The sequence below is a fragment of the Terrapene carolina genome, unplaced genomic scaffold (genome assembly GCF_002925995.2).
Source record: "Terrapene carolina triunguis isolate 2854851 unplaced genomic scaffold, T_m_triunguis-2.0 Scaffold42, whole genome shotgun sequence".
Lineage (NCBI taxonomy): Eukaryota > Metazoa > Chordata > Testudines > Emydidae > Terrapene > Terrapene triunguis.
This window is the reverse complement of record NW_020664393.1, coordinates 70,792,313-70,817,190: the sequence shown is the minus strand read 5'-3', so window position 1 is coordinate 70,817,190 and position 24,878 is coordinate 70,792,313. Positions and strand designations below refer to the sequence as shown.

Genomic DNA, 24,878 nt, shown 5'->3' with positions numbered 1-24,878 from the left:
GTCTAGACCATCCCTGATAGACATTTATCTAACCTACTCTTAAATATCTCCAGAGATGGAGATTCCACAACCTCCCTAGGCAATTTATTCCAGTGTTTAACCACCCTGACAGTTAGGAACTTTTTCCTAATGTCCAACCTAGACCTCCCTTGCTGCAGTTTAAGCCCATTGCTTCTTGTTCTATCCTCAGAGGCTAAGGTGAACAAGTTTTCTCCCTCCTCCTTATGACACCCTTTTTAGATACCTGTTGCTTGTCTTTGAGTGGTTTAGCCCATCTGATGGAAATGCTGGTTTTGGCAGGGTCTTTTCTGTGAGTCTATGCACAGTTCGCCTTATAACCATTGTTGTACCAATACATTATGGGTCTCCCATAGCATCTCACCCACAGTGTCTAGCACTATTCTTCAGAGTAGAGACGTTTGAGTAACTTCCAAATACGAGGCATTGCATTGTGCGACAGTGCACTGAGCCTGGGTGGCTGCAATGGTCTTGATTTCTCATTCACTGGAAGAAGACTTGTATAAAGTTCATAGACTTATGCAGACTTACCAGTTACTTCCAGGTGGTTTGTGAGATGACTACTATGAAGGGAGAGCAAGATGTTTTGTATTGTAAGCTCAAAGTGTCCTAAGCAGTGTCTTGCATTGGTTTTAGCTTAATGGTCTTACTTTTCATTTCATTTACATTTCACCTATGCTTGTTTTCAGGTGAGGTATTGACATTCAGATACCACCAAGATAGGTACCTTAGCAATACCTGAGAGAGACTAATTCACTTGTTGGCCTTACGCCAAAGGTGCATATATTAATCATGTTTAATGCAAGATAAAATGAGGGATAAATGAACATTTCTTCTTTTTGAAGAGTGCCTCCAAACATTTAAATATTTAAAAAAATCCTTAGCTATACAACATCTCTAATAGACTGAAGAATAATAGAAATTCCAAAGAAAATGCAAGGCTACATGTGCATAAGCTAGCTGCTTTTATTGCATTCTGTGCAGAAAACTGCTGCATAACTTCATCACAAGAATCAAGTGTGTATCTATAAATGAGGGTGGGCGCAGAATCTCTTATGAAAATGTAGGATTTTTGTATGAGACGTCTGAAACACAAGAGCAGTACTATCCCAGTGTACAGCATTATTAGTGAAGGATTATAGGCAAAGAGAGTAAGGACTGGCCTACACTACAAAGTTAGGTTGGCTTATCTATGTTGCTCAGGGCTGTGAAAAATGTCATGTCCTGTGCAATGTAGTTAAGCCAACCTAAGCCGCAGTGTAGACACTGTTAGGTTGATGGAAGAATTTTTCCATCAAATTAGCTACAGCTTCTCGGAGATGTGGATTTACTACAGTGACAGAAGCACACAACTTTAAATAAGACTGTTACAAAAGATGGTGAGTGAGGTGCTCTCAGTAGGGGCCAAGAATAGCATCCAGGTCATATAACTAGTCTGCCATCTCCAAGGAGCAAAGAGGAGAACATGCTAAGCTTCCTACCAAGGCGATGTCCTTGGACCCCAGTGGGTGTGGCCCACTGATCTTTAGTATTTTCTGTAGTTAGTAGATGTGTTTAAACTTTGAGTTCTGAACTTTTTTTTAATGTGGTTCTTAGTAATTGTTTGTATATTGCATAGTCTCATGTCTGAACACATGACATGAAATCTTATTCTAATATGCAAGGGGGAGAGTCAAAAGGACTTATCAACTTCACAATCTTGGCCACAACTAAAGGAAGCGCCTATCTTGTGGCTTCCAAATCCGTATTTAAGTACCTAAATAAATAGCCTGATCTTTGGAAGTTCCGGTATCTAGCACAAAGCTGAGATAATAGAAGCAGGAATGAAACCCAGATCTCTTATAGAGCATAACGTGCCACTTGATCATTAGGCAGAACATCGTAGAAACTGAGATATAATCCCACCACTATTACCAGAGAATCAATAAGCCTAGGACATTTCTCGGGCCAGGCTGGTTGACCCTGGCCCTGCGAATACTTATTCCTATGATGAAGTTATCTATTTATGCTAAAGTTAATCATTGAATAGTGCCTGTAAATTCAAATGTGTAAGTGTTTGTAGGGCTGGGGCCCAAACCATTTTGAGACTACCAGGAAGCACTTATATATCTGAATTGTTTTGGTTTTGTGCCATTGACTTAATTTTTATAAGCCATCGCACAGGTAACAAACTGAAAAGTGAAACAGGGTGAGCATGGAATGGAAAGCATGAGGAACAGTCTACCCTGACTAAAAAACATATGCACTACCGTAGGTATATAAACTTGCTATACACAGTAGTTAGTGGTGCCCTCAGTTGAATATGAAGTCTTTTAGAAACACTTCCCCTATTAATGATTGCACAATCAAATAAATATACTTTGGGATCTTTCAAAGGTCAACAGCCTAGGAACATTCAGAGCATTGCATGATTTTTGTTTCTGGAAATGGAGGGAACACTTTTCCCATGCTCAATATGAAACACATTTATGAAAAATTAAAAGCATCAACACCAGATTTTTGAAAACAAGGCAAAAATATTAGTTATTGTTCTGAATTATGTGCCAAATTTTAGCTCTTCTATCAAAGCAGTTGTGGTGTTTTCAGAGGTTGGAAGAAGCTTTCCAGATGCTTTTTAACAGGAAAGAGCTTTTAATTCACATTTGTATAACTTCCGGGTTCTTTACTCTGGGGGTCATGATCACCCTCTTGGTCACTATGGCTAGATGAGGGGGACCCTGAAACTTTTTTTTTGTTTTAATATGGGGTCATGGTATGGAAAAGGTGAGAACCAATGGGGTGTAACTCAAACAGCCACATAGATTTTTATAAAACTTTCTAAAAATACTCACTTTTGATTAAGACTAAGCAAGAGAAATTTCAGCTCCAAAGGTATTTTTTGAGAGTTTATAAGCAACTGAAAATACAGTAAAAGCTTTTTTATCTAGCATGTTGGAGGAATGGGGGTGCTGGTAAATGAAGAATTCTGGTTAACTAAGAGGGAGGGAGCTTGGGTGTGGGAGAGGGCTCGGGGCAGGGAGTTGGGGCATGAGAGGGGCTTTGGGGTGCCGGATCTGAGGGCGCTCACCTTGGATGGCTCCCCAGGCGGAGGTGCAGCTAGGTGTCTCTGCATGCTGCCCCTGCACCGAGCGCTGGTTCTGCAGCTCCCATTGGCCAGTAACCATGGCCAATGGGAGTTGCGGGGGTGGCGCCTGCGGGCGGAGGCATCACGCAGAGCTGCCTAGCCACATCTCTGCCTAGGAACAGCAGGGACAGGTCGCTGGTTGTGGGGAGCTGCCTGAGGTGAGTGCCCCCGGATCCGGCATCCCACACCCACTCCCGAGCCCCCTCCCGCACTCTGAACTCCTTGTGGCTGTTCCTCCACCTAGGAGCAGCTGGGACATGTCACCACTTCCGGAGAGCCATGCAGAGCCAGGTAGGAGCCTGCTGGCTCTCCCCCAACTGGCCTATAAACCAGACTTTCTATGAAGATTAGAAATGCCGGTTTATAGAGCTTTCCAGTTGGTACAGGTCCGGATAACACAATTTTACTGTACTAATTTTAGTATGGAAGTGCCATTCAACTGTTAAGTGTAATGTTGCTACTGTAATACCGTAATAACATGTGGAGAGGGACTGGATGGCTTGAACTTTTTTTTATATAGTACTCTAGATTTAATCTCACTTTAAATGTTGCCTTTTTTTTAATTCTCCAAAGGTTTTTGGCATTGTTCCATTTAAGCGATTTTGAGAGTCACCTAGAATGCTTTCACAGACAGATAAATAAAATTTAGAAGAGGTTTGAGGCTCTTTACACTACAGTATCTGAGCTGGTGTTTGAGGATATATGGCCACCTTTTGTTAACACAACTTGCAATCCTATGGAACCCTTGGTATTCTTGGCTTTCTTTTGATATAAAACCAATAAGTTTTCCATTTTCATTTGATAGAAATGGTGATATTTTCTCACACATTTGACCCTCCCCATAGTTACCAATTCCTCTCTCTCCTCTCCACATGTGTCTTGCATTGAGCTCTACGTGGGGCTCTAACTGAAGAAACTGCACAATACCGCTTTCCACTTAGCAGAATTTCTTACATGCAGTGTCTGACCTCTGTTCTCCTGAGTGTGCACTGGCTGCTGGATAGCTTTGAGTGCAATTCAAGTTTTAGTTGAGATCTACAAAACATTTTCTGGGTTATATCGTGGCTGCTGTTGAGAGCAGCTGAGGCTCACAACTCAGCAGTCTCTCCAGTGAGGAATGTTCCACTAGAATTCTCTTCCCCAGCTGGTTTGGTAGTGAGAGGTTGACCTTCACAGTATGCTGTAAGGCACATCTGTTTAGTTAGGGTTTCTCTGAGCGTATAGCTTAAGGAGTGGTTAGCTTTTGGGAGATGGTCCTGTAGTTCTTATTGCTAACTTTGTTTTTAGTGTGTTTTAAATCGTATATGCTCCAACAGAACACAAAAGATGCATTTTACAAAATTGAGAGCGAGAGTCATAGGATGGAAGGAACCATCTATCCCATGTTTTATCTCTGGAAGGCTGCTCAGAAACATTTCACAAACTTCTGTGATGCCTTTAATTTCTCTACCAGTGTTCTTGCTAGTTGTCCTGAAGCCAACTTGAAAATTTGCTATTTGAGTTAGCTACCACAGTAAAATTTTTCAGGGCGTTCTTTGCTTCGTGTTATTTAGGCAGTTTTAGATCATGGGGAAAAGCGTGTGTTTTGTTTTAAAGTAGGCAGTTTGATGTATATGATCAGTCTCCTCTGTTTACTTGCTCATCTCCAAGTTCCCCAGCACCTTTATTAGAGATGTTGTCTTACTAAAATTTCATTGTAACTCGAGTCATTTATTGGGTAGGGCATTGATACATTCCTGGTGGCCTAAAAAGTGCCAGGCAAAATCCAGGGTGGATTTCAGATGGACCAGCTTTATAGCAACTGAATTCAAGATTCCTTTGTTTGAATTGTCTAGCTAGTAATACTCTATATTTGTTTTTGTTTTCCTTTTTTAGGCAGGCTGTCACTGAAAGAGGAAATGCTGGCATAAGCATAAAATGCCTGCGGTAGAGTGGGTGTTGGTATATCAGACAGAGCAGAGGAAGAATGGCAGACATCCAAAAAAGCAGAACTTCATTCTGCCTTATCACTAAGTCAGTGAACAGAGTTGGCCAGGGATCATGTCATTTTAAAACTGACTCTTATGGTCCTTGTGGCTGAGCAATGGAAAGTTGTTCTTGAGAGAAATGTCCAGTGGTTAACATTAAATTGCCACAAACTTGGCCAGCTACTGCACAACTGCATGTCGCATGTGAATGTAAAATAAGAAGCTTGAGAAATTTCAGTGAATGCTTTAATGGAATAAGTTAGGTCACCTATCAGAACCACAATGTGTCCAAACGTTGAAAGAGAACATGTTGGTGCTAGTGAGTTAGAAAACATACTCCAGCTCCCTTATAAAAATGTACAAAAAGTTTAAAATTAGACTCTATAAAATACACCTCTACCCCGATATAACGCGATCCGATAGAACACAAATTCGGATATAACGCGGTAAAGCAGTGCTCTGAGGGAGCGGGGCTGTGCGCTCCGGCAGTTCAAAACAAGTTCAATATAACACGGTTTCACCTATAACGCGGTAAGGTTTTTTGGCTCCCGAGGACAGCGTTTTATCGAGGTAGAGGTGTAATTGAAAAAAGCATAGTTCTTAAAATAACTGTAGCCCAGTTACATAATATAAAATGTTACGCCTTAGAGAACCCCACAATAACAATTACCTTATATTCTAAACACCCCCCTCCCCCGCTTTTTGGAGGTAATGTCAATGCAAGCATGTTGCATATCAGAGTATTTAATCAAAAAGAGAAGTTGGCAGTAGTCAGGCTTCTACTTCATAGACGTTGCATAGTAAAAGACGTAAAATAGTAGCCACTGTCATGGGTAAGAGTTGAAGTTGAAAAGTAAAGTAGTAGTAAGTTTGTGCCTTGTTTAAAACTGTTTTGGATCAGGGTGGTTTTCAAAAAGGTAGTAAATAGAATCTACAGAGTTATTCATGTAATAGTTATCAAAGACAAAGTAGCATCCCCAGTGAATATTAAGTGTGTGTACACACACACTTAATATTCACTAGGACAGGGGTGGGCAAACTTTTTGGCCCGAGGGCCACATCGGGGTTGCACAACTGTATGGAGGGCTGGGTAGGGAAGGCTGTGCTTCCCCAAACAGCCTGTTATCCACCCCCTCCCACTTCCCACCCCCTGACTGCCCCCCTCAGAACTCCCAACCCATCCAACCCCCCCCCTTGTCCCCTAACCACCCCTTCCCAGGACTCCCGCCTACTATCCAAGCACCCTGCTCCCTGTCCCCTGACTGCCCCGACCGCTATCCACACCCCTGCCCCCCGACAGCCTCTGCGGACTCCCACCCCCATCCAACTGCCCTCTGCTCCTCATCCCCTGACCACCCCCTCCCGGGACCCCCCGCCCCTAACTGCCACCCTGGGATCCCACCCCCTTATCCAGCCCCCCCTGTCCCCTGCCTGCCCTCCCGACCCCTATCCACATCCCAGCCCCCCCGGTACTCCCACTCCCAACCCTCCATGTTCCCCATCCCCTGACCGCCCCCCCAGAACCTCCGCCCCATCCAACCATCCCCTTCTCCCTGACTGACCCCAGTACCCCCCCGCTTCCTTACCCAACCCTCCCGCTCCCCGCCCCCTTACCAGCAGCAGGAGCTCTCAGCCGCGACACCCGGCCAGAGCCAACCCAATGGGAGCGGCAGGCCAGAGCACAGCCCGCGTGGCAGTTTGGCTGTGGGGTCAGGCGACAGCGGGGGAGAGGCAGGGGACTAGGCTCCCTGGCCGGGAGCTCAGGGGCCGGGCAGAACTGTCCCGCGGGCCGGATGTGGCCCGTGGGCCGTAGTTTTCCCACATCTGCACTGAGGGTGCTACTTTGCTTTGATAACTATTACAACAAGCCATAACGTACATTCAGTATCCTAATGATGTAAATGATTTATTGTGCTACGGGTGAATGTGCTGTTCCTTCTGAGTGTCTCAGTATAAAGTTTGCTTTTAAAGGGACATTAGTTTGAAAATCTGTTTTGTTCTAAAATTTTCTATTTGGTATACAAGGATGGAATGGGCTTGGAAGACAGCTAGGCTATGTCTACCTTAGAGAGCTTACAGGGGCACAGTTGTACCGATGCAATTGCGCTGCTGTAATCTCTCCTGTGTAACCACTCTATGGCAATGGGACAGAGCTCTCCTGTCAACATAATTAAACCACTCCCAACGAGAAGCGGTAGCTATGCTGGCGGGAGAAGCTCTTCTGCCAACATAGCACTGTGCACGCTATCACTTATGCCGGTCTAACTTATGTCACTTGGGGGTGTTTTTTTTCACACCCTGAGCGACAGAAGTTTTGCTGCCGTAAGTGGTAGTGTAGATGTGGCCCTAGCGTTGACTGGAGCCACCTGTCAGGCACTGGCACTTGTGTTAAGGCTTAGAGGGAGTAGAAAGGCAATCATCAACTCTGCCTCTTGTTCCTCAACCTTGTTGTAGATGGACTTATTCTCTCACCCCAGAAGAGCTTAGTCTCCATGTGCATAATAAATCTGATTGATTGCACTTACACCAATGTGAAATTGGAATTAGGCTCAGTCCTTACCCTTGTTGAAGGGTCAGGTTATCTTGTGGTATATGTGGTTAGGATGTGCTCTTCCCTGTCAGCTGCAGAATGATGACCTCTATTTTGTAGGCATGTAACAATTGTGGGATGGTAACCACTTTTGATAACTGCCAGGTTTGAACAGCTGACCAAGGATAGAGTCTCCAGATCCCTTGAGTTGTCTAGTGATGAGTGCTGATAATTCCTTTTTGTCTGTCTTATTGGGATGGCAGGAAAATGTCATCCAGCGGGAGACTCTTCTCTCAACTCTCTGATATCCATAACCAAAATTGTAATTATCCATTTGTGCTATTCTGGTTGTGTGTTCTGTCAAAAACAGTCCCATTGGATTTTAGCTATTTTTTGTTTCTTGGCATTATCTTTTTATCTGAAGGAAAAATCCTAGTAATCATAATTTTCTTCACAAGTAGGCAAGTGATATAGGCTATATTTTTAAAAGCCAAAGGTGGGATAATATATTATTAAATAATACAATCTCCAAAATGTTAAGGCGTTTAAATTGACAGCTCAGTTATTCGGTAAATAGAGTATCTTACTGGCAACATTTACTGCCAGAATATCCCTCCAAGAAGAATTACTTATCAGTCTGACAAGCACTGCTGTGTAGGCATTTGTAAGGTTTTCTCTTTCCATTTTGGTTACAAACACTGCTTGGTAACATGCAGCTCAGAGTAGTTGAAATGTTCTTAATGTTATATATATCAGCTAATCTGGATTGTGCTACAGGGCAGCAACAGTGAATAGGGTAGTAAAATATATCAAACCAATATGGCCCTCACTGGTTGCTAAATTTAAATACCCCGTTGCTGCTTAATCTCTCAATAGCCTTGAACCACATGCCTTATTTAAAAGAACGTTTCAGCCACCCACCCATTCAGCATAAACTGATCGAAACTATATGTGCACTTGGAACATAAGTGTTGATTGTAATATGACAAACCTATTTCTAAAGCATCCGGTTCACAGAATAACGGAACAGAGAAGGGCCTAGCAGGCCACACTATCCCAGAATGTGGGTTGCGGGTGTCAGAACAGGAGCTCCTGGTGGCAGGACCAGCCCCTGAGAGCCGCAGCAGCAGCGCAGTGGTGAGTTCCAGCCCGGACCTAGCTAGCTCCTTAATCAGATGAATAGTTTCAGAGAGGGCCTAGTTTCCAAAAACCTTCAGGTAAGGTTCATTTAATCAAAGACCACTTTCTCTGACCCAGAACACAGCCTGTGGTTTAGCAAAATCCATATCCCTAATTGTGAAGGCCAGGAATATTAATGTGTGTATATCAAATGGCAGTTTTGTATTCCCCTCTTAATATGTTAAAAAATGCTTCTGCATATCATGTTGGTGAGTGGAAGCCAATGACACAAATAATTTTATCCATTGGCTAACTGTAGCATAAGAGGATTCACTTTTGGTGAAGAATGCTACTTTTTTCTCTCCCTTAATTAACAAAACAATTACATAATCCTCGTGAACCCATCAAACTCTTATTGTGTGCAAATATTTGCTTTTCTTCAGTTTTTGGTTTTTATGAAAGAGATGCCTGAAACCTTTGTTCAGTGTTTATGGGCTGAAAATTTGGACAGAGATACTATTTTTCCTATAAAACAATCAGATTGAACTCCCTTTTTTAAGTGCAAAACAAAATGTAACATTAGTGATGGTGTTACATTGGCTCTGTCATAATAAGAGCTGATTACTGATCCTTTCTAAAAACGATCTTTTGCATTGCTTCTGTGTAGCATTCATGAAAAAAATTTCACAATTCAAAGTCTAAACTGCATACAAGTTAATGCTTGAGTTACTTTGCTCCAATGTGAAAATCCCATTTTAGTGACCAAATGTATAAACAAAATATTCACATTAAAACAGGTTGGTTAGAATCTTTTTATAATTTGGTGGGGATTTTCCTTAACAAATCAGCTTCTGCTGTTGAGTTAGGGTGATTGAAGCCCAGAACTTACACTCAAGGAGGTAGGTTTTCTTTTTCGCTCTAACACACATTTTCTGTCTCATGCTAGGTAAGTCACTTTATATTCCTGAGCCTCAGTGCCCTCATCTTTAGGATTGGAATGTACTTGTTGATTTTGAAGGGATGAAGCGAGGTTAAATTTATCTCTTTGGATGGTAGGCGGACACTATACAAGTTCAAAATAGGACTATTAAAAGCTGATTTCGTGCTTATAGCGTCAATTCTTTGATATGGTAAAATGATGTTACAGAATCTGAATTTTTGCCTTAAATGCAATTCATACTGCTGGTGAGATGATACTGGATGCCACTCAATTTTCCAGGGCTCATATTAAAAAAATGGACATGCTTGAGATGAAATACCGTTGTGGGACATTTCAGACATATATTAAGGACTGTTCATCTATAGAACTGCGGAGATAAAGGAAGAAGGAGGCACATGTCAGACCCCAATGGGGCCCCGGGTGATCACTACTTCCCACCACCCAACACAGATGTAATGAGGTTGAGCAGCGTCTGTATAAGAGAAAACTAAGACTACTAATTATTCCTCAAAAAAAGTTTTTAATGACTTACGGCTATAAATGCAACACAGACAGAATAAGAAAAGGAGAAATAGAGACCAGCATTGAATAAGGATTAATAGAAGTGGCAAGTTATATTGCAAACAAGCACAAGTACAGGTAATATTATGCATCAATTACTTACTACTATAACGCATAGTATTAGCATTGAATATAAATGGCAGGTGATACTAAAGGCAGGTACAAGTACATGCAAATCTACTGTTACTTATTTACTACTTATTGCACGTACTGTTCCCGCCACCAGTGAACACAAACATAAGTAAAACTATTATATCAGCAACTTATAACTTCTATTAAGATTAATACTTCTATTAAGATTTTACTACTATTTATAATACTGCAGCATTGATATGACTTGAGATCAAATTATCCTGACACTATCATTTGTAATACTGTAGTGCCAACACAACTTGAGATCAAATTAGCTCGAGCAACCCAGACTTCTTTACTCTGTTACTTTATACTGCATGCAACCAAACTTTTTTAGTTCAAAACCTTACCCTGCCGAAAATACGTTATCCTTTAGTCGACCACTCTTTGCACTGGCCGGGTACAGATAGTGGGTGTGATTCAGGTTTCCTCAGTTCAGGGGGTGTGGGTCTGACCAATCAAAGAGAACAACTTCTTAGACCAAGACACACACACACAAACCCACCTGAGGCTTCACACATCTTATCTCGTCTACCCGCCATGTTTTGAAGCAGGTCAACAAATCAGGTTAGGCCAAATGTTTACTGTGGTAGTTGTCGTTATTTTGAAACTATGATCTATGCACAGGTGCAAGCTCATATTTTCCGAATACAGCCAGTTGTCCTTATTGTGGTTAATGTTTCAGGCACAAAACATTTGAAAACAGCCCAAAGAAGTACTTGGTTGCTTTACACCTTGACCACAAGTCTGTATCTAATTTTGCAAAGCCTGCTTTTTGCAGCTGACCACAAGTCTACAATATTTCCTAGTTCGAATTTGCTACACTTGCTCTGGTTGCTGTGCTTGACCTCTGAGGCTTCCGGAAGTTTTAGGCCTAACATTGAATAAACTTGACAATACTTTTGCTTGATAAGACTTTATCACAGTAATCACAAGAACCTTTTTGGCATATGATATAGTCAAGAGCCAAAACACTCATCTTATTTTTGATGGGCGACACTCATTTCCACTTTCCTAGAACAGCAAAATGTTTCAGCAGTATTTACGAAATAGCTTAGTAGGAGCTTTGTGAAAGTACAAAAATAAGTAATTTAAAATCATCATTGCAGGGACAATTGAAAGTCCTTTAAAGCAGCCATGCAAAGGACTCTTTTAAAATCCGGGTTTGTGCTTTTTTTGTTGGCTGCCATATGATGTATGAAAGGCTAGAGGGGTTAAAAATCGAACAATATTAAAACAGTGCTCAGAAGCAAAATATCAGGAACATCAAGTCATATCTTCTTGAGCTTTTTTTGGAGGTGGTGTCAGATGTATGTTGGTTGTGAGCATTTTAATTGACAAGATGGGATTGTTGAAAATTCAGCACAGATATTCTTCCAACCTACAGCTTGATCATCCTGAGAAGCTGTCAGGGAGCCACAGCAGGTTTTCTGCACGAGTTTGGTCCCGGCAGGAGTTAGAGCAGGCTGGAGGCGACTCTAACTTATTCCAGTGAAGGATTGGCATGGTGTAGCAGAGCTCCTCTGTGGCATGCCTACTACACCAGGAGTGGTGGGGTAGCTGGCTGAGGAGCTATCTGTCAGTGTTATGACATGGAGGAGTTCACCTCTGTCCATCTCCTTTGTACTAGCTCCTTTGATGAATTGGCTGCTAAAGACTTGATGGTTTAAAGGGATTAATAATGGTAAATAGAGGACTACAGAAATTCTGCATCCTGCCTAATTCAATATTTAGGGTGAGAAATTACATTTTTGTAACCGGTTTCTTTAGTGAATCAAGCTTAGTTTGCATGTTTTGTTTTATTTGCTTAGTGATCTGCTTTGTTCTGTTTGCTATCCCTTATAATCACTTAAAATCTGTCTTTTGTAATTAATAAACTTATTTCTTGTTTATAACATAATCCGATTTGTGCAATCCATATCAGGGTTGGGGGAGGGGCAAGAAGCTGTGCATATCTCTCTTCACGTTGAGGGAGAGGGTGAATTTTTATGAGCTTGCGCTATGCAGATTTTTCTATACAGCGCAAGACAATATACCTTTGGGTCTGCACTCCAAGGGAGGTGGGCACCTGAGTGCTGGGGCAAGTCCCTTAAACTGAGTCTTCCCAGAGTTGATCTCAGTGTCTGTGTCTTTCTGAGCTGGGTGAGGCCCTGCCTGGGTGTGTGCTAGAGGAGGCTTAAGAGACTGGCTCAGCAAGACAGGGTAAAGGGGGGCCCAGGCAGGTGGAATAGGCAGGCTCAGTGGTATCCCAGTACATCAGGTGTCACCTTACAGGGGGGCAACCCATCACAGTGCTATAAACACTCTGCTTGGCAATGGAAAGGCTGTCTTAACGGACATGAGTGATTAATGGAATCATCAGACATAAAACAGAACTTCTAGGAAAAAAAATAATACCTTCTTTATTATCAAACAAGATACAAGTTGGCTGTATGCAGTTCTCATTGTTTTTGTGCAACAGATGTATTCAAATATATTGCCAGGGTTCTCATGACTAAACTTTTCTGTGTCCAAGTTAAAGCTGTTGTCTCCATGCACATTATGCAAACTTTAAACCTAATGGAATGTGTTTTGTTTTTGGTGCAAATCTGTGATTAACATTTCTTGAACCAAACTTTCAAAGAAGTGTCAATTTTGCAAATAGAACTGTACATGCACTGTTATTTTCGGGCACATAATAAAATCTGTGTGCATAGGAGGCAATTAAACATTCACATGAGTGTGTACAAAATCACATGTACAATATTTGAAGTGAGGTTCTGAAAAACTGGCCCCTTGTTTACTTGAAAAAAATTTGGTCAAAAGAACTCTTTATTACGAGGTCCCTCTTATGTATAAATCACTGAATGCAGTGCATTAAAATAAGACATTTCATATTTCCACATGTCTGAGTTGAGCATTGACTATTTCTTTTCTTCCTTCTCTCAGTTGACTATATCGTGGAGTATGACTATGATGCCATACATGATGATGAGTTAACAATTCGAGTTGGAGAAATAATCAGAAATGTGAAAAAACTAGAAGAGGAAGGATGGTTAGAAGGGGAGCTAAATGGAAAAAGGGGCATGTTCCCTGACAATTTTGTTAAGGTAAGTGCTTTGTGTTAATCTCAATCTATTACTACCATCACATTGCAGCTAATTTGTTATTTAAATATATTAAATGAAATGACATAGCATTTACATTGGTATCAAGATACCTTTTTTTGGCCATTTTACGTGCATTTTTTTACTGATCTAATTCTTTAGTGTTTTTTAAAAATGCTTTTCGTGTTTCAGAATAAAGTTAAAAGTGATAATGGTGCTGTCTATTCACTTTCACTTTAGCAATTTTACGTCTGTATATTGACACTATATCCTTTCTTTTTCCAATTGTGCCCATTTTCTGTTGTTTGTACTTGGGGCATTGCTGTGACAACTTAATTAAATAAAACCTAAATATATTACTGTGAATTTTTTTTTAAAGAAGCTTTACTTTTATTTTTAGCCTTGAGGGGAAAAGAGGAATCCCTTATTTTTAGCTTGATTCACAAATGATTTTTGCTTGCTTCTTACAAAGTACTTTGTACCTCCAGTAGTATGACTGATAAATCCAGTGTCAAACATTCAGCTGTTCCAATATGGTATATTACGTCACTTATATTCCATGTAGTGGTCTTGATCTTTAATGTGTGTTGGTTCATAATGCACTTTTGAAATTTGAAGATGGCCTAATCTGCCAGCTGTTTACTTGCCTGGTTTAGATCACAGCATTCCTTGCTGAGAAGTGACGCTTCATTTTGTGCTTTCTGATTTTTGACTGCCTCTGTAGGATTCTTTGGTTTAACCTTTACAGTTTTAGAAATTATGATAAGAGAGTTTAGACAAGATTCTTTTCTTACTGTCTTGTGAAGTATAATTTATATTTGGTTTCTTTAAAAAATAGAACTCTGTGCAGACCTGTAATATACCGATTACTATGTTTTGGTGTCTTAAAATTTAACTGGAAACTTGTCTAGTGTTTAATTTAATTAAATATCTTAAACTTTGGGAAATTTTTCTATTTTGATTAGTTGTTGAAATAGCAAAATGATTGACAATTCCATACTTTATGCTGAGAGGAATTTTCAAAATATTCCTCTTGAGATAATCTAGTTATTTAGTAGTGGGTTTTTTTATCCCTGTTTTTTCATTGAGAGATAAAGGAAAAGGCAAAAAACCACAACAAACACAATGAGCTGATGTAAATTCCAGTTTGCAATATCAGTTTGGCCCAAGATATTTTCTGTAAGTACAAATGGCTACTTTACAAAAATTTGTTTTTATTATATAATACAATTCTTTGAATTTACAGCACTTAGTAAACATTAGTGAGTTTATTTTATTCCTTTCTATAGAGGTGGTGTGAAACTATTATAGTAGTTATATAGATGAGGTATCAGAGTGACTTCCCTAATGACTTACAGGAAGACAGTGTCAGAGATAGGAATAGAAACCAGGTCTCTGACTGGTCTTGTGGCTAAACCACAATACCGTCTTTCTTACTAACTGCAAAGCAGAGGTGACTAGGGTTTGAGGCTATGGTTACACCAACAAATTGATTTTTTTTTTAACTCCTTGTGTGTATGTGGTCTGGCTTTACATAGGTGTTGTGATTTGATTTGTGGATGGAGTTTTTGTTTTGAATATGTTCACTGTACCTCTGTCATGAAACATTGATATAGCTGCTTTAGGCCACTGAATAATCTCTCAGCTGGATTTTGTTGGACTAGAAACAGATTTTTGAAATCAAATTAGTACTTGACTGCTTAGCTCTATATATTTATGCATATAACTTATGCTGGTGCCTGCGTAGATAGAATTAGTGTTCTGAATTAGAACTGGGCTTCAGTGATATGGTTTCACTGTTGGAGACCTTGGGTATTTGACGAGGTGGGAGGGAAGTTGATGGAGGAATTTCTTCCAACCCCTTTTTAGGTGGTGTATGGAGATACTTTGCCTGAGTGTTAAATGCTCAGTTTCTAGGGCAATCAATAAGACTGTTTTTATGAATCCTTCCATTTATTCACAGAACGTTTTGGAACAGGCTGCACAAACGTTACTATTCTGCCTCTCACCTGGAGGGGACTATTTCTCCATAATGATTAGAAGGAGAGTTTTAGTTTTCGTGGCCCATACACCCCTTCATCTCCTTGTGGAGGTTACCAACAATGGTACTGCCTCACAGAGTGAGATGGCCCTTTAAGGGAGCTGGCCTTGTAGCAAATTGGTCACAATTTGGACTATCCCATATGATGGATAATGGGTTTGAGGCTAAAGAATAGGTGATAGACTGTAGGTCAGGGATTGGCAACCTGCGGCACGCGTGCCAAAGGTGGCACACGAGCCGATTTTTACTGGCACGCTGCTGCCAGCTGGGGTCCCGGCTGCTGGCCCCACTCAGCCCGCTTTTAATTGTTAAAACATGTATAATGTTAATAAATACATAGGTTTGATGAAACAAAGTAGTTGTACTTATGTGCCTGTGCTTAATTTGTGTTTAGATGATTTACTCTCTTAAAAAAAATCGTGCATGTCTCGCACCCCCAGAAAGGGCATCTCGCATCCCCAGGGGGTGCGTGCACTCCAGGTTAAGAACCACTGCACTAAACTGATAAGATCTGCATTTTAATTTAATTTTAAATGAAGCTTCTTAAACATTTTAAAAACCTTGTTTACTTTACATACAATAATAGTTTAGTTATATAATATAGACTTATAGAGAGAGACCTTCTAAAAACCTTAAAATGTATTACCGGCACACAAAACCTTAAATTAGAGTGAATAAATGAAGACTTGGCACACCATTTCTGAAAGGTTGCTGATCCCTGCTGTAGGTCATCTGGTCATCAGATGATAAAGCCAGCAAACAGCTCAGTTTGTTAGTGAGACCTGCAGGGAGCAGGAAGGCACCTGCAAGAGACCCAGACTCAGACCTATGGTCAGGCAAAAGGGCCTGGAAGGGGACTGTCCATATACTAAGTAGGCAGAAGAACTGGCTGAAGGTACCTGCTGTGTGGGCAGGGATAAGGACCTTATGAGGAAGAGACTTAGGGCAGGTCTACACTACAGGGTTAAGTCAACCTAAGTTACGTAACTCCAGCTACATGAATAATGTAGCTGGAGTCGATGTAGCTTAGGTCGACTTATTGCGGTATCTACACTGCGCTGGGTTAATGGGAGAAACTGTCCCGTTGACTTACCTTATGCGTCTCTTTCTGGTGGAGTACTGGAGTCGACAGGAGAGCGATCTGCTAAATCAACCCCTGGTGGATCGATGGCTGCAGAGTAGATCCACGGTAAATGTAGACATGTCCTTTGTAGGGGTTTGGTAAGAGGACCTGGCTTAGCTGTGTAGATTTGTGTTGAATTGTTTAGGTTTTGAACAATAAACCTATCCTTGAAGAAAGAGAGTGAAATTCTGCTGCTGTTGGAAGCTTTATTTGATGCTTTACATGGACCACTTGTGATTTTTGTGGTGTATATACACTGGATGGAGCCAGTCATATAACCCATTGTACAGGTATTGCATGGTAACTCTCTGTCATTACCAACCTGGGATGGATTAGAATTTGAATCCCTTGCCCTTGTATAAGATGTTCTAATATACAGTAACAAGAGAGGCTGTCGAGCTTCGTAAAGAAGCTCCGATAAAACCAGACAGCTTTTCAGTACATTTTCAAATGCTTGCTGCTTTTAGGCAAATTATACATAATTTACCAAAAACGCTCATCTGCATCAAAACATCTGGAAAAAGATGGGGAAAAATTGGTCCAGACTTGCTGGCTGTTGCCAACTTTGTCAGGTTACTTGTATCTCTCTCTTTAGTCATGTCAAATAGGGAAAAAATCCTCTTGCCTGGAAGCCAAGGACAATTCACAGCTGCTGCCAGGCAACAGATGGCTGCTTCTTGCCTGCCTGAAGGACAACCAAAATGTCAATCAGAGGATTATGGTGTATACCTAATTGATGTGTTAGATGCCCCAGATCCCTTTTGTGCTCTGTTATGATAGGGGTGGCATAAGTGTGTCGCTAAATCTACCATAGCCCAAATTCTTTTTAACTAATTACAGCTTTTACGTCAAAGCTTAAACAAGTGGCCTGAAAAAGTGATATTGGGACTTGGTCAGTATCTGTGGAAAATCATTTAACTGATTTAGGTGCCCAACTTTGTTCACCTATGTTTGGAAAATATTGCTTGGTCCAAATAAACGTAATTACTATTTTTGGTCTTTGTCAAAGAGCGGTATTTTTATAGTTTTTAAGTGGGCTCAATTAATCTTATTTAGGGTCATTTAGAACCCCAAAGGGTAAACTAATTTGGTTAGTCTAGTGGGGAGTAGCATTTGGATTGTTAATATTTTTGTGGGGTATTTAAACTCATTAATCTCACAGAATACTAGTTTTGTGTGAGATCTATACTAATAGATGGCTCTCTGCTATTAAAGCTGTAGTAAAGAAAGCACAGGTTAGCTGACGAATCCTATTTGCAGAGTTATGATAAGATTAATGGCAGTATTGTACAAACAAGGAACTGAATAATTATGTTAATTTCAAATGTCAATGGATAGAGAGAAAAAATGTTGGAAGTGTATTTCATGGATGGTACGGTGATGATGACGACACTGAAAGTACCCTTGCATATGCTGTTGGCAATTATGGAAGGATCTCTGTTGCTCCTAGCACAGTCACAGTTTTCCTCTTGCACCTGCACAGTACTTACCTCTGCAGGTAAACATCCTGAAGAAGGGCAGAAATCCAAGTGAGCTCAGTGATGCCCAGCCACTAGAGTGCCAGCTGGTAATAGGCATTCCTTGCAGGTTTGACTCCTGTTTTGGCCACACTTCCCTGACACTGCATGCTTGTGTGGCTGGATTGTTTCCATGTGGTAACATTATTTTGTGTATGAGGAAGAGATCACAGGATCATAAGCTGACCCTGCTGCGGGAAGCTGGGCTGCTGACGGAGCCTGCCTAGTGTAATATGATAGTAAATCTGTGTGCCAGTGTTGCAGTACTACTATCAAAAAATAGATCCAGGCAAAAATGTTTGTCCGACGAAAAAGGGCAGTTTGATCAGGCAAAAATATTTTGGAGCTTGTGAGGTATTGCAAATGCTGGGTGTTAAAAGGAGAACTAAAATCATCTGAGAAGCTTAGTGATCTTAGAACTACAGAAGAATACGAGTGGCTGAATAATTTGTTGCTATCCTGTTCACAAGTTTATTTTAACACAATAGGTAGGAGTTACTAAACGTTTCAGCTGTAGATTTAACAAGAAATCTTTTGTTTCTCATTCATTATAGAGTAGTGGTGTATTCCACAAAGTGCAGTGAAATCAATCTTTAGGTACACTTCACCTCCTTTTGTATTTAATCAGATGTAATAAGGTGCATCTCTATAATTCTTTAAATATCCTGTGAAGGGTTTATACACGTCTCGTTGACACAGGCTGCACTTTTCTTTGTGTACGATGTTGCGTAATTCCTTTAGAGGCACATGGCTTTCCAACTTCAAAAAATTTTGGGAACCTCTTATTTGGACACTCTTAAGCAGGATATTGTTACATTGTTTTGTTTTTCCTGACCATTGGGTCTACTGTTTACTCCAGACATGCCTTTTTTCATGATAGTTATTTAAAATTGAGAACTCTATAAACTCCTTTAAGAGACACTCATCTTGAACTGTGATTCTGATGAGAGTTTGTGTGTGTTGTTTTTAAATCAAATAATAAATGTATGCCTGTCCATTTTTTGGTTTTAGAATCACATTTTCCTATTTAAAAACACCCAGTTGTGTTGTGGAAGACCTGCGTACACACCCATGGAAACTTATTGTACAGGAAAAGAAGTGACACCATGCATTTAAAAATATGGTACATGAAGAAAATGGGGGAGGGAAGGATTTGGGGGGATCTTTTTTCTGCAGTTTCAGGTGTTACTTGTAACAATAGTAGGTTAAAATTTTGACAAATTATTAATTTTTTTTTTACCTTGGGTGCCTTCCAGCATCTGGAAATTCCTGAAATTTGATTAGTTTATTGTGCACTTGGCTGGTCCAGCATCAAGAATATTATTTTTCAAAACATCTTTTGATTACAGAAAAAGAGCTGCCCAATACTTAAAATGTAGCAAAGCAAAAGAGCCTCAGATTTTACTTATATTAATCTTTGAATTAAATGATTGCTTCTTTTCCTGTGTTAGTAGTGTTAGTAGTAGAACTAGTTTGATCATTCGCTCAAGGCAGTAGTCTAAGGGAGGAGCAACAGATGGATTTATTAGCAGTTTCTGTGAGTTAAGGTAGACAAGCTTATTGAATAGATCGAGGTGATACTTTGGCTATATAATCATACTACCTTTTCGAGTAGATCTCTGGTATGCGCCATTTCGCTTTAGTAGCTCACTCTGGAGGACAAATCTGCATCAGAACTAGGTCGGAGAAGAGGATTTTTTTTTTCCTGCACAGGTGCATGCAGCTGCCTTTACAAACTTAGTACTGAGCCAGGAACCTTTTCAGGTTAATACATGAACTTTGCTCGCTACAGCATTTTTCTTCCTCCCTCAAAACAAAAAACAAACACTGGGTGTGTTCAGGCAAATGTCTTTGGAAACGGTAAGCTCATTTATTTCTTTATCTCAGTGCTCTTAGAATGAAATATTTAAAAACTTTCACTTTAGTGAATGTCAGGAGTGATTAACTATGTAGTTGTGCTGTCATTCCAGCTTAAACATTTGGTTTAATTCACTTTGCAGTCAAAATACTGTACTCGTAGTCCTAGGAAGTGTTTGTGTTACATATCTGGGTCTCCGAGATATTTGTTCTAAAAAGTATTTGTTAGGTTTATTTGTATTTTATATTGCATTGGGTTAATTCACTGTCTTCGCAGTATAGTTGCGCACTTAAGAATTATACTGAACTGTGATATCTGTCTGAAGGAGATTTCATTTAAAAAGGAGTGATTTATTGATATTTCTAGAGACATGGTAACATTTCTTCCCTCATTTTGTGATTTGGAAGTTTACTAGCCTTTTCTTAAAAAAATCATTGATTGCCTTTGTTTAAAATAAGTGTCTTGGAATTACAATGGTAAGATGACTTTCACTTTTTTCAAATGCTGTATTTTGTGGCATTTTAACTAAACCTTCATTGATGGTATCTTTTTAAATATGACTAAGAACATGCTATTAGTAAGTACAAAAAAAAAAAGTCTCAGCTGACAAGTGTTTTCAAATGTAATGTCTCCTCCGTAAATCTCTTCTTTAAAAATAGAAAATTGAATTTACCCAGGGATTGAAACAGGAAGTTTGGGATCAAGAGGAATTTTTATGAACATGCTGGAGCAGAGAATGACATCCTTTTCTGGATTGTTTTACTAATATTGTATTCTGTTAAAGTTAGATACTAGAGCAAACACTTTTTAAAAAAATAAGGTGTCTTTTCAGTATGGTATAAACATTTCTTATTTTTATATTACTATTTGCTACAAAGATTTTTAATGTATCCAGTGGCAAAAAGAACCCCCAAAGGAATTCCTTAATTATTTTCTTAAAAATCTATCTTGGAATTTACAGTAAAGGAGCTTTCCTCAGTGACCAGAGGAGCACAGGAACCTTGTAGTTCCAATTGGAACTTCTCATGATGACATCTATATGACAGCACGCATGGAGAGTACATATCTAACTGATTTTTTTTTCATGGTTTAAGGTCTGAAGGGACATTAGATCGTCTACTCTGACCTCCTGTATATCGTAGGTAGGGCCCTTCGTTTTTGTTTTTTATGTATTTTTTCTCAGGAATTTATCGGTGTTTATTACCACAACAAAAACAGGTGAAAATCAGTGCAAACAATTTTTAATAATTTTTCTCGGTAAATATAGGGTTTATTTTGGTGGATGGAAAGTCAGGGGAAAAAGTATTCAGTAGATTAATGCTTTGAATTCTGTTCATCAGTGAGGTTTGCTGCAGAACTAAAACAGAACTCAAAACACAATGCCACCTCTGAGTTTAAGAAAATTATATATCTCGAATCCCCAAATAAAACTTTTTTCATTTGAATAGACAATTTACTCTTGTAGACTTAGAACTTTTAGCTTATATTTACATTTAATAATTGAGCCACACCATTTGCATCGATACACTCAACTTCATCCTTTTCTCCTGTTTTAGTTTAAAACTTTCGAATACTTCCTAGTGTTCTGAAATGTATTCTGATACAGATATTTTTCTTCCTATTTTAATGTATCACATCTTTGAACAGCTTGAAATGTGTATGTGGTAGATTTCAGAGTAGCAGCCGTGTTAGTCTGTATCCGCAAAAAGAACAGGAGTACTTGTGGCACCTTAGAGACTAACAAATTTATTAGAGCATAAGCTTTAAGCTTATGCTCTAATAAATTTGTTAGTCTCTAAGGTGCCACAAGCTTTAAGCTTATGCTCTAATAAATTTGTTAGTCTCTAAGGTGCCACAAGTACTCCTGTTCTTTTTATGTGGTAGATGTGAGATTCATCAGTACATTCAGATTTGCATGCACTTCAGAGCTTGCGTGCGTGCATGCCTGTTTATTGTGTGTATCTTCTAGATTAATACGTAGCCTTACTTCAACAGGCAACTTTGCATATATATGCAGACTAATGTATTATTGTAATACACTGGAACCCCACTATAACGCGCCCCGTGATAACGCGAATTCGTTTATAACGCGGGGCGAGTCTGGCCCCGGTGGCTGCAGCAGGCGCAGGGCGAGTCTGGCAGGCGCAGGGCATTTGGGATCCATGCCCCAGCGGCTGCAGCAGGAGCGACTCTCCCTGCAGCCCCGGCGCGCCCCTGGGGTTCTCACCTCTGTCCCCGGCAGGGTCCACTCCAGCTCGCGTCCTTCCCTCTCCGCCAACCAATGTAGGGGGCGGCAGCGCGGAAGAGGGGAGTGCCCTGCTGGGAGCAGGCTGCAGAGTGGCGCGGAGCCCTCCCGGCAGTCGGCGCGGCAGGCCGGCGGCGGTCGTCTTCGGGGGCCCCGCTCCCCTGGCCAGCGTGCCGGTTGGAGCGCGGCCAGCCCCGCTTTCCCGGTGGGACCTCCGGCTGGAGCGCGGCCAGCCCCGCGGCCCCGCTCTCCCGGCCGGAGCGCGGCAGCCCCGCTCCCCCGGTGGGACCTCTGGCCGGAGCGTGGCCAGCCCCGCGACCCCCCCTCCGCCAGCCGGCAATCCCAAGTGCCGCCCCAGGAATCGGGCCCCGCCGGCCACTCTGTTTATTAGCAAAAGCGCTCTGCTAATACACCCAGAAAATGTGAGCCCCATACAAGGCTCAAACCACCTTATTTATACAGATAAAAGGGCGCGAAATTAACAAGATTACAAAGGGAGCAGGACTGATAAATTTACCTGGGGCTAGACACATATCTCATGTCCTTATTAACTCTCACTAATCTCCTGTTAATGTCCCACCATCAGCTTAAGTGGACCATTGTTCAATACCTTAATGTTCCTCTTCCTGACAACTTTATCTCAACATTCCTCATTCCTGCTTAAAGGAACATACAGCATTTCTTTAATTCATTCTACTTTCACAGTCCAGAGCACTGTTCCAGTTATTCTTCCTCCCTCATTGTCCCCCTGTTCGTATAGGGACAGGCTGGCCCGCTTTTACAATGCCTGGGTCTCGATCACCTCTGATAGCTGGGTCCTAGACACTGTCAGATGAAGCTATGCCATCCAGTTACTCTCCATGGCCCCGCACCACCCCCTTCCCTATCTTTCTTCAGGGACCCCTCTCACAAGACACTGCCTTTTGAGCAGATCAGCTCTCTGCTAGTATTGCGAGTGGTGGAGGAGGTTCCACGAGAACACCAGGGTCATGGGTTCTACTCCCAGTATTTCCTGATACCAAAATCCAAGGGTGGGATGAGGCCCATCTTCAACCTCTGCTGATTCAACAAATTAATCAAATATATGAGGTTCCACATGGTCACTCTATCAGCTATCTGTCTCAGAATGACTGGTTCACTGCTCTGGACCGTCAAGACTCATACTTTCGTCTGGTCATTTGACCGAGTCACAGGAAGTTTCTTTGCTTCATGGTAGGAGACTGCCACTTTCAGTACATAGTTCTCCTGTTCAGCTTCTCTTCTGCCCCCCAACTCTTCACCAAATGCATGATGGTGGTCATGGCGTACCTCAGGAGGAAGGGAATCCATATCTTTCCCTACCTCAATGACTGCTGAAGGGCAGGTCCAGAGAGGACGTGCTCAGCTATGTTGACACCACATTATGTTTACGCAACGATTTGGGATTCATTCTAAACACCAAAATCAAACTTAGCTCCCAGTCAACATATTGAGTTTACTGGGGCCCTTTTAGATTCCACAAGGTCAAGGGCATTTCTGCTGATTGACCACTTCCAGGTGATTTGATAGCTCTCTCAGTCTGCAGTCACAGCTGTCCATGACAGTCCATGTATGTCTGAGCATGTTGGACCACGTGGCTGCTTGCAGGTTACGTCTTTGTCTTCTTCAGATGTGGCTCAGGACAGTTTACCACCCTGTGTTGCATTCTCTGGAGGGGTTGGTTCGCCTTCCTCCATCAGTCCTGGAGTCCTTGCACGGGTGGGAGTCCCTATGCAATGTGTGCCAAGGGGTCCACTGTGCTTGGTCCTCTCGAACCAAGTCATTGGTTACCAACATGTCCCATATGGGTTCGGGGGCGCATCTGGACTCATTGAGGGGGTAAGGCCTCTGGTTGGAACAGGAGGCCTTGCTCCACATCAATGTGCTGGCGCTTTGGGCCATCCGCGATGTATGTTGTGCCTTCTGGGACCATATCAGGCATTTAGTAGTTCACATACTCACCAACAATACCACTGTGATGTACTCTGCAAAAAAAAAAGAGTGGAGAGTCCACTCCAAATCACTTTGGCTGGAGGCAATCAACCTGTGGCAGTTCTGCATCTAAAAAGACATCACCCTGATAGCTACCACTTATCAAGGGTGCAGAACCGCCTCTCAAATCATCTCAGCAGGTTTTTCTTCCCGAGCCACAAATGATCCTTGATGGTCGAGGTCCTTCAGATGGTTTTTGCGGTGTGGGTTATTCCCACTATTGACTTCTTCATGGTGAGGGAAAACAAGAAGTGTTATCTATTCTGCTTTTGGAAGGGGCTTAGTCTGGGCTCCTTCTCCGATGCTTGCCATTGCAGATGGCAGTCAATTCTTCTGTACACATTTCCTCATGTCCCAGTCATTCCCCAGGTCGTTGCCAAGCTCAAGGCGGATTGAGCCAGCATGGCTGAGACAGTGCTGGTTCTTGGACCTCCTCGCTCTGTCAGTTTAGCCTCCTATGCTGCTTCGTCTCCTTCCTTACCTCCTCACACAGGACTGGGGCTGGATCCTGCATCCAGTGATGCATCCTTGCACCTTATGGTGTGGCTGCTGCATGGCTGAACAAGGAGAAAAAGTGCTGCTCGGAGGCTGTCCAACAGGTCCTACT

The 24,878-nt window shown here is 41.4% G+C and overlaps 1 protein-coding gene across 3 annotated transcripts in view; it reads left to right on the top strand.

Annotated features, from left to right (window-relative positions):
- CD2AP (CD2 associated protein) overlaps positions 1-24,878 on the top strand; it is a 131,184-nt gene that overhangs the window by 9,694 nt on the left and 96,612 nt on the right. For 2 of the 3 annotated variants that reach the window (XM_024219150.2, XM_024219151.2), the window contains exon 2: positions 13,320-13,480. In XM_024219150.2, the coding sequence (XP_024074918.2) occupies positions 13,320-13,480 (161 nt within the window). Of the gene's footprint in view, positions 1-13,319; positions 13,481-19,986; positions 20,019-24,878 lie in introns of those variants that run through there. The other variant, XM_026655831.1, reaches the window with a different exon arrangement.